The 10,337-nt window shown below is 40.1% G+C and overlaps 1 protein-coding gene across 3 annotated transcripts in view; it reads left to right on the plus strand.

Moving 5' to 3' along the window:
* Positions 1 to 10,337, plus strand: part of SACS (sacsin molecular chaperone) — an 89,592-nt gene that overhangs the window by 65,729 nt on the left and 13,526 nt on the right. For 2 of the 3 annotated variants that reach the window (XM_038573481.1, XM_038573482.1), the window contains one exon: positions 6,941 to 6,967. The exons of the other annotated variant lie outside the window; for it this stretch is intronic. In XM_038573481.1, the coding sequence (XP_038429409.1) occupies positions 6,941 to 6,967 (27 nt within the window). The remainder of the gene's footprint in view (positions 1 to 6,940; positions 6,968 to 10,337) is intronic. 3 annotated transcript variants of the gene reach the window in all.

Here is a 10,337-nt window from a genome sequence, read left to right on the forward strand (position 1 = left end):
GTCGCCCATACCACCCTGTCCTCAGAGTTCTTGTGACCATGCTGGGTCGGCTCCAGGTCTGCACTGCCTCCAGCTGCAGACACATGAAAGTGTCAGGAAAGGGGACTCTTGAGGTCTTGGCAAAGGATGTCCTTTATTGAGAATTCTTTTTAGGGAGAGACAGAGTGATTTGGGAGAAAAAAATCACCATGGTTCTCAGTTTAATAGTATCTTTCAACTTTTGTGAGCATCCTTGCCCTTATTAAACCATTGCTTGAACTCTTTCTTTCTAAGTCAGATATTGCCCTGAAAAATTCTGGGTTTGTCCCATTGTTTAAGGTTAGAAAGCACATTTTTTGTGGCATTGTCTTTTATTGCATCTGCTCTTTTCTTCTGAAGGAAAATGACTAAAGGAAAGTTGCTGGTCATTGTACATCTTGACTCATTTAAATAAAAGTGAAAGGAGTTGGGATGGGGGAAGCGAGCTAAGGATGAGCCCAGGCGAGACCGAAGGAAGAGGAATCTGCAGTGCTGTTACCATAAGGATCTATAACTGTGAGCAAGGAATTGGACGTGGATCTTTCCACTATCCAGATTATTCACTGAATTGGGAATGGTCATCTTCAAAGCCTTTGAGGGAGTCTAAACTTGGATTCCTATAACCCTACTGTTCTTTTCTCCAAAGTTTTAGAAATCCTTATTTTTCAGAATCTGTATGACAGTCTCTTTTAAAAACTGCACATTGCAATATAATGTACATACAGAAGAGTACATGTCATAAATGTAGGTTCAGTGCACTTAAGATTTTATTTATTCATGAAAGACACAGAGAGGCAGAGACACAGGCAGAGGGAAAGCAGGCTCCCTGCAAAGAGGCCAGTGTGGGACTATCCCAGGACCCTGGGATTACGCCCTGAGCTGAAGGTAGACACTCCATTGCTGAGCCACCCAGGTGCCCCTCAGTGCAGTTTTATAAACCAAATACATGTAGATCAAAACCCAGAAGATTGCCCACACCCATACTCTGCCTCTCTGGTCCTAACCACTCCCACCGTGATCCTGGAGTCTAGTAGCACAGATTAGCTCAGCTAGTTACTGTGCTTTCTGAAAGGGGAAATCATGCGATATGTGCCGTGTCTGTTTCTCTGACTTCCTCTTATGTTTGTGAGATCCATCCAGGGTAGCTGAGTTATAGATCATTCTTTCTCATTGTGTGTTATATTACTTTCTTTTGGAGAGAATGTTTTTGTTAAGGGCTAGTAGTTTCTCAGGTGGATATGGATTTGGAAATCAGCCCAGTTATTCAAGTTTTTTAGAACCAAATCAGGTGAAAAGGGTACAAATCCAACAGAATAATACTGCTTTAACTGGAAACTTTTTAGATACCATGTGGCACAGGGCATGGCCACAACCTGCCTGTTCATCCTTAAGTGGGAGTACCTGTTGTTATATTTTTGGGGAAGAGTTAAGTTTATACATTTACTGACATAATTTGACATTTTTGTAAAGTTGTGTCTTTGTACTTTGGGTATCTACTTTGGATTCTGATTTGTTTTTTGGAATTATACCATAAGCACTGTTTTTTCTCTGGTTCTTTGTTAATTTTCTCTGGACTGTTACACTAGATGGGACATGTTGACTGTTTTTGCTTGTCACCCATAATGTATAGCTTGGTTCTCCCAGACATTATCTTCAAGGTCACTTTTCTTTATCTCAGTTAAAGTGTATGCTACCATTCTCATGATTATTAAGTAATCCTAACCTCTGGCCTTTTCAGTATTTTATCTGGCCCATGGGTGATAGGTGCCTGCCTCCTGGGCATCTTCCCTATTATTTTTGTACAATTAGTTCCAGGCAAAAAGTAATTTTTCATACTAGTTTGTTGCCTTTAACAGTTTTAACGTTTGGGGGGTATTATGATGTAGAGCCTGATGAGGATCCAGTAAGTTAAACCCTTGCTTTGTTTTTCTGAGAGCTGAGTTGGTAAAGAGATGCCCTGAGAGGAGTCCAGCAGATAAACGTCACAGATCACCTCTGACGTCCTGATAATTCTGGTAGTGGAGATCATGGCTGGGGACAGTGGCTTGCTTCTGCCCTTGATCCAGAATCATCCAGATCAGCTCACTGGTCTATGCACAGGCCGCGTGGAAGACTCCAGGCTGTCCTACATGGGTCCTGCCCTGCACAGCGCAGTGTGGGGGAGAACCCCCCCGCCCCCCAGGCTTCCTAGAAACGTGCAGATTCTTTTTCTGAAGTTACCAGTCAGATCAGTCATTCCGCTGTCGGATGGCGTGGGGCAAATGGAGGGGATGAGTGAGTGTTGGAGGGGAGAGGCCGTGTCATTTTTATAGAGCTCCCTTCATGTGGTGGGGAGCATCACACATGTACAACATTTGAGTTTGTATTTAGTATTTTAATTTTTTACCCTATATAATGGTTATGTGGCTGTTTTGCTGACATACAGACTGTGGACTTCTGTTTATTCACTATCAGTAACAAGTGGTTGCCTGGTTTTGAAAGTGCTGTTGCATGGAATTGTAACATGAGGTATTTTTTCTCTGCAGTGGGTGCTTCTCTGACTCCAGAGCTCTGATAGAATCTGTCTCATTTGATAGTGGTACTTGTATCACATTTAGAGTCCTGAGCTAAATATTGAGTAACTGCTTTTGCTTTCACCGTTTGCCTCTACTGCCCCTTTGCTGTTAGCATGAAACATGTTTCTGTGTATCCCATTTTGGGGAAAACAGAACAGACTTGACTTTGATTACCTTTCTTGTATTCTGTCCTGGTCCATGGTCCAGCTTCTAGAAAGAATAGGATATGCCTATGGTCTGTACCTCCTCCTCATCTGTTAGCACGGCAGATGAGCCTTTGCTTCTGCTAGATTTCCAATAAAATTGCCAGGCTGAGGTCACCAGTTAATGACTTTTTTATTGTTAAATCCAGTGGACTTATGTGGTTGCTTTTACCTAATCTCCGTGAAGCTTAGAGGATGCTGCTCATGTCCTTTCTGAGCTCCTTGGCTTCATGACACCATTCTCTTTTAGTGTCTTTATGCTTCTTTGCCTGCTTCCTGGAGTTATTTGTGAATCCCTACTCCTGAATTTACCCCTTGAATATGGACTAGTGTGGGGGCTCTTAGCTCTTCCATTTTGCTCTCACTCTGTCTCCCCACACAGCCCACACCCCTGCCACCATACCTGAGGAAGGACTGCCACATCTCCAGTTGCCACCCCAGTGATGAGAGGGGCACTGTGGTATAGTGGTTACATGCCTGGTTCACACCTGATTCCTCCACTGTGTGACTTTGGATAAATTAGCCAACCTCTCTGAGCCCTGTTTTCTAATCAGTAACATGGTAATATAATAACCTCCTTCATGAGAGTCTAGGTGAGGCCCTCAAGATTTAATGACATCAAATGCAAGATTGCTTTATTACAAAGTTAATGAAATGAGATACGAGATGAATCAAGGATGGCAGGCAGTCACAACTTTCTAATTGAGTTTGGTCCAGTTTTGCAGTATTGCAGCAGGGCAGATCATTGGAAGGTGTTGTCGTGGTACATTACTCATCCTGGTCATTACTTGGGCAATCGCGTGGTACAGATGTCATATAAGGATACTGATGAAGTGGCTGCTGTTATCATTTTGCACTTGGAGCTCTATGAGTATCTCAGAATCAACATTTTCCTGACTTGAGTCCTTGTCCTATCCTGAAATCTCTTTGCCCTGCTTCCTGGCTCTCTCTTCTTTGGCTGTCACCATTGTAGCATAGGTCCCTCCTCACAGATTCCTCACCCTTCACTGGGTCATGTCCCTCCCCTGCTCGGCATTCCCAGTGGACGCGGATTCTTTCAGGATGGACCTAGTATTGTTTGTGTTGGCAACAGGGCTTTCCCTGATTGTAAACTTGCCATCTCGTTGGCTTTGGTTCATTTACTGTCCCCCTCCTAAGCACTTGTAGTTGGATGAACTTACCACTCCATTTGTCTCCTGAGAGCAAAGACACTTGTCACCACCACATAGTGCAGGGATTGCTTTAAGGTGGATGCTTGGTGATTGTCTTTACCTGAAGGAAAGTTTTCTCACATCTGTATTTTTGTATGTGGTGTTCCCTTAGCTTAGAACACTCTCTCCACCCTCCTCTTTGCCACTCTGACTTGTGTTCATCCTTGACTCTTCAGCCCACACGTGTCCTCTAAGAAGCTGCCTTTCATGTGGGCTGCCCTACGCCCACCCTGGCCTTGCACCTCTGCGGTAGATATCTCTGCTGGGCTCAGGGAGCTCGGTACATAGTCCATTTAGTCCTCTCTGCTTGATCAGGATCATAATTTTATTGGGCTAGACTGTAAAATCCTTGAGAGCAGGGACCATCCCTTATTTTGTTTTTGTATTTCCAGTGCCTGCTTGACAAGTCTGGTTGGACATGTTCATGATTCCACATGCTGGGCTTTGGATGTTGTTGCAGGGGACAGGGGCGCAAAGATGAAAAGGCAATTAAATCCCTGGGATTGTGCCTGTGATTTACTCTTTCCTTTCCAGATGAGTATCTTCTGTCCTCTTACTTGCTTTTCATAATTGTGAGATAATCGAGTGTATGTTGTCATCGTCATTTGAGTTATTTGTTAAGTTACTTGAGTAAATGCTTAACTATCAGAATTTGGAGAAGAGTTAGAAGAGCAGGTAGGTGGGTTTTGGAGGAAATAAATAGAAAAAAAGCTAAATCAGACCAATGGTAAGAGTGCCTGCTAGGTTAGGTTAGCACCAAGATCCTATTTATATTCAAAATATTTTTTGTATTTACTTATTACATATGGTGTCACACCTTGCTCTGTTTCATGATCAAGACTCCCAGTAAACATTTGTCAGAGGTTCCCCTGTGTATACCAGGCATCCTCCTGGGTGGAGACAATGTGATGAAGAATAAAAGTGGAAGGAACTCACAGTCCAGTGGGGACAGCAATGTGAATAATACCTCCATTTAGTGGGATGGCTTCTGTGTCAGATGCTGGGAAGAGAGTCAGTATGAAGAGGGGTGGCAGCTTGAGGGACCTCACAGAGGAACTGGCCCAGCTTCTGTCTAAGACATTTAGAGGAAAGACCGCAAACATCACATCTGGAGAGACAGCTTGTATGCCTTGTCCACGTTGACGCTACTTTGTGAGGATTTACAGTACTCATTGCAGAGACAATCTCATAGAAGTGTGCAGAAATATTCAGCAGAAGTAGCAATGTCAGGTGCCAACCTCAGGCATATAGATTAGCAACATCCCAGAGATTTGGAGGCAGGATTTGTACCATGAGAATGTCTGGGTTACTACACTCACAGCTCACTGTCAGGCAGAAGGGCCCTGTTTTAAGAAGTCTCCCAGTCCCCCTCCCCGCAGGTGGCCAGCATGTCTCACCTTGAATATGGGGGTAACCTTGAAAGTCTCCCCACACCCATTCTTGCTTCTCTAGTTAATAGAGTGATAGTATGGTTACGATTATCTTTCCAAAATACGTTCTCACTTCTTACCTGAAAATCTGGCAAAGGCTTCCCCTTTTTCCTTGGAACAAAGACCAAATCCTAAACATTTCATATGAGGCCCTTCATTATGTGGCTCCATTTTCTGGGTGTTATAAAGATGCCTGGTACATGGAAAGGGTATATCAGTGTTTGATATTATTGTGATTATTATCAATATTCTCTCTTATTGTCTCCATTGATCTTTCTCATATTTGGGGGACAGGCTGTTCTTTTCCTCCCGTAGGTGTGGTGTACATGGTTTCCTCTACCCCCTCCCCCAGTCTTGCTCCCTCAGGCTCGGCTGTCTCATTCATGGCCAGTGTGTCCTTGTGGCACACTATGCTCCTTGTAGCATTTGTACCATACCTGTATACCTGTTTAATCATTTATAATAATTTATCTAATACCCATCTTGCCTGTTAGACTATGAGACGTAGTTTAAGGTCATGTGTCTTGTTTATTTCTCTGTCTCTAGTGCTCAGTCAATACTGACTGACAAAATGCCTCTAAAGTAATTGGAAGAATGTTCAGATTAGAAGAGCTTAAATTCCTTTGGTAAGAGCATGGTCTCTGTGTTAGCTGCCAAGTGTAGCCTAAGTTACCCAAATTCATAAATATTCACAGAGCCGTGGACATGTACTTGAGCCAAGAAATGGCTTGCTTTGGGCAGAGGGAGGTGTTCGATGGCCATGGAGAATTCTTTGAAGTTTGGATTATTGGTGGTTACCATAAGCAAACTGTGGAAATATATGATAAAACCTCCCTTTTTTTAAAATCATAGAGTCAAAATTATATTTACTTTATGGAGATAACTCCAAAAATTATATACTTACTTTATAGAGGTACTACCAATTTATGGAGTGATTTACCTTATAAGTTAGATGTCTTCTCTTTCTTAGTTATTTTTTAAGAGGGGGAGGGACGAAGAGAGGGAGAGAGAAAATCTCAAGCAGGCTCCACAGCCAGAATGGGGCCTGAGGTGGGGCTCAATCTCATGACCCTGAGAGCGTGACCTGAGCCAAAATCCAGAGTTGGATTTACTTAGCCACCCAGGTGCCCCTTCCCTTTCTTAATTCTTACCTGAAATATCCAAATATCACGTGATACTCATCTGTACATAAAGCACATTGGGAGCTTATTAAATGACTTTATTTATGCTATGGAAATGTAATTTATCCATACAAGTTCATATTCCTTTCTTCTTTGCTTTCTTTCTGAACGAAGATTTCCCACCCTTTATATAGTTGAATTTAGTGTGCATTGAAATACATTTAAAGTCTTAAATGTATATTTTGCTTTATTTGGAGTTCTGTTTATGGCTTTTCTTTTACATAGTCATGTGTAAGATTCCATAGACAGTGTTATCTTAAGATGTAGAATGATTTCTGTAGCCATCATGTGAAATTGTGACAATTCTGGCTTTTTCTAAGATTGGATTTAATTATATTCTAGCACAACAACTTCTCTGGGGATATTCAGGTATGGTAACTGACTAAATGTTGTGTTTATTTGTAGCCTGATGTTTTTGTTCATTTGATTCTTTGAATCCTGTTTTTTTATTTACCAAAGTAGCTAGAAATTATGTTATCAATTTTTTTTTTTCTGGTGCTGATAACTATTAAAGGAGAGAGGAAACTATACCAATCTAGGTATGTAGGTCGTGGTTGTACATACCACAATAAAACCATATTTAAGTGACTTGGAAACATTCATTTCATAAAACATTTGGTCTCAACTGAAAGAATTATGCTGAAATTTGTATTTTAAGCTGCGGGTTTTAATGGGAAAGTGTGAATGAATGCACCTCTCTTATAAGATACACATAAATATCAAGATTAGAAAGTATAGAGGGGAACCAGTTCTACGATCTGTGGCCCTGAAGGGAGGAAGTCCTGTGGTATCCACAGTGGCATTGGGCTGACGTGGTGAAGTTGGGAATGGCAACACAGCCCACTCCTTGGCCCGTTGAGGAGAGTGAGGTGGCTAACACAGCCTTCATTAGGAAAAATAGGCTGATTGTACTTACAGTGCCTGCTGTGTCCTTTTATGGATTTCTTTTTAATAAAAATTTTTGACTCAGCTGGTATTATTTTCCCCTAGTTCATGTTTCACTTGGAAAATTAGAGGATGCAAGATTTGCTTTACAGAAATTGTTTTTGTGGTAAATATTATTTTTGGAGTCGATCAGCTTTGAAGTAAGCTGTACCTATACTCAAATTAGTCAAGAAACCAAGTCATTGCTATATTGATGATTCCTATTAATATTAAATTTGGTTTCCAGCTTGTCCACAGCTACTCTTACTGTATATTTTTAAACCTTAGTATAGCTTATACTTCTAAGGCATAATCAAAGAGGGAAACAAAATAGTAGTAGAAGTAGGCTGCGTAGTTGTCATATGCCCTGGGGGTGCTCTGGGTAATGGCAGTGACCTCTCCATTTGTCGTGGCCTCCCCGCTTCTAGATGAACACTAGGGACAGTAGGAAGACAGAATGCCGCTGTGGACTTCTTGAGAAGAAATTTGGTCACCAGTGGATTTTTGAACCACATTGGCAGGCTCCACGTTAGAGTGGATATTTCTGCTGGATGCCCACAGAACTTGCAGTGCTGCCACCAGACCTGCCCAGTGCGCCCAATGGAGTGCTTGGAGGGCAGACGCGCACTTTCCTGTCCTCTCTTGGTTCCTTTCCTTTCCCATCTTTCTTTCTGTTGCTCGGAAGATTTGACTCATCTGTAGCTTACCATTGAATGGACTTTCACCCTGTCACCCAAGTATTTAGAGAGAAATTTGATATCTCTACCTAGTAGAGTGTTGTCAGACCTCATCACCCATTGAAGCTGCCACTGCTCCTTTCTGTACAAGAAAAATGTAAAGAACTGTTGCTGTACTTATGGCCTCAGATGCCCAGAGTCAGCTGGCCATGACTCTGAAGGAGTCTGGTCAAGTGTAATGAGCCCCCAGTCAGTGAAATTCAAGACTGAGATTTCTTGGTTAAGTAAATGTTGATGTAGTCTATAATATCCTATCTTCATCTGTGTCAAAAATCAATCTCAAAGTTAGTACTGAATATAAACTTGAGAATAAAATACAAGCAAAAAATACAGCATAGTCTTTGAAGAGCGATTCAGTGTGTTGATGTCATTGTTTTGAAAAGATTGATAGTAAAAACTACTCTTAGAAGAGTTATTTCTAAAAACAACAACAAAAAGAGTTATTTCTGAAATAACTTATTATCTCTTACTATGTTTAGTAATAGTTTAGCTAAAACATTTCTCTCCAGGAACACTTCCGATACTGTAGAGTTGACCTCTTTTGATGGTGTTGATGATTTTCAAGGCAAGACCAACAAAAACACAGTCCTTTATTAAAATGCTACAAAAATTATTTTCCAATATTGTTAGAGGTGCTTTACCATATCAATGGCTTTCTAACCTAAGAGGTGAAGATTTTTTTTCTGTGTTAACATTTATACTTTAGGGTGAAAAGCTATAAAGGCTTAAATACAAACTAAATAGACATTAGGACTTCAGATTGAATCCATCTAAGTACTTTAGAATTATGTCGTAATTTCATTTTCTCTCTCCTTTATTTTCTCTTATGTTTTTTCAGTTGAGCATGACTGGTGTATTAGTTGCATGTTATATGTGGTGTGGGTGTTTTCTTGGCATTTTATTTATACATTAATATTAGATAATTTTCCTGAAGGTGGGTATATGTTTTTTAGGATACTAGACAGGATTATCTACAAAATGCACGTCATGTGGCAATTATTAACATAGAGAACAGTGTGGTGCACATTTAATGTTTTTATTTTTGTTTTCAGAGTGTTCAGATTTTTAATTTCTAACTCTATTTTGTCTCTTTGGTATAATACCCTTGCCTTACTTATGATTTAGATATTCTATTAATTCCAATTCAATAAACATTTTCATGGAACATTGTTAAAACTTAATTATAATAAATTATATTTTAATGGAACTCCGAGGTCAAAGAGACTATACTAGTTAGACTACCGACAAGATTTTATGATTTCTTAAATGTTACTACTTGATTTACCCTAAACCACACATGTAGAAACTGAAGATATTCAGAATTTGGGTATTGACATCTTTCAAAAGTTGTAAAATTTTGCCCTTAAGTTTCTGTAGCAGTAATTTAAAAATGTATTATTGTAGCATGAAAGATCAGTTTTCTTGGTAGAAGGTAAAGTCATCTTTCTGATGCATAAGACTATGGAATAAGGGTGTCCTTTCTTGTTTAAAAAATAGTGATGTGTAAAAGTTTCAAGGGGCTTGAAGTGTGCCTTCTTTTATAATTTTTTTAAATTAGTCTTTTAAGAGTCTAGAAATTCTGTGTACATAGGAAAGAAATTGTTAGTTTTCTTCAAATTCAATAAGATTGAATCCAATGTTACTGAATTTGAGATGCTTTTTATTTCTCTATATAGACTAACACATACCTATTGGTATATGGTGTTATTGAAGAATCTTTTCCTATTGGTATTTTTAAAATACTTTGAAACACAAATGGCACTTAGAAATAATGTTATTTTTTGTAGCAGTAGTTAAAAATTAGCAAAAATCTTTTTCCCTAGACAAAATCTTAGTCTCCTCATTTATAAAACATCTAGAAGTGGAGCGGCATGGTGGGACAAGCCCTGCCTTCTCAGAAGTGCCTAGCTGCTCCTATTCCTTGTCTCTGAGGCATTTCTGCAAAATCCCAGGGCTCTGAAGAGCACATGCTAATAAATAAGGAATAAGGAGCTAGGTAAAAGCTACTTTGGAAAAGTTGTGAATATGGTCCATACTTGGGCATGTAAATGAAGCAGTTTTGGGACTTCATTCCCCAT

Source organism: Canis lupus, chromosome 25 (genome assembly GCF_011100685.1).
Source record: "Canis lupus familiaris isolate Mischka breed German Shepherd chromosome 25, alternate assembly UU_Cfam_GSD_1.0, whole genome shotgun sequence".
Taxonomy (NCBI): Eukaryota; Metazoa; Chordata; class Mammalia; order Carnivora; family Canidae; genus Canis; species Canis lupus.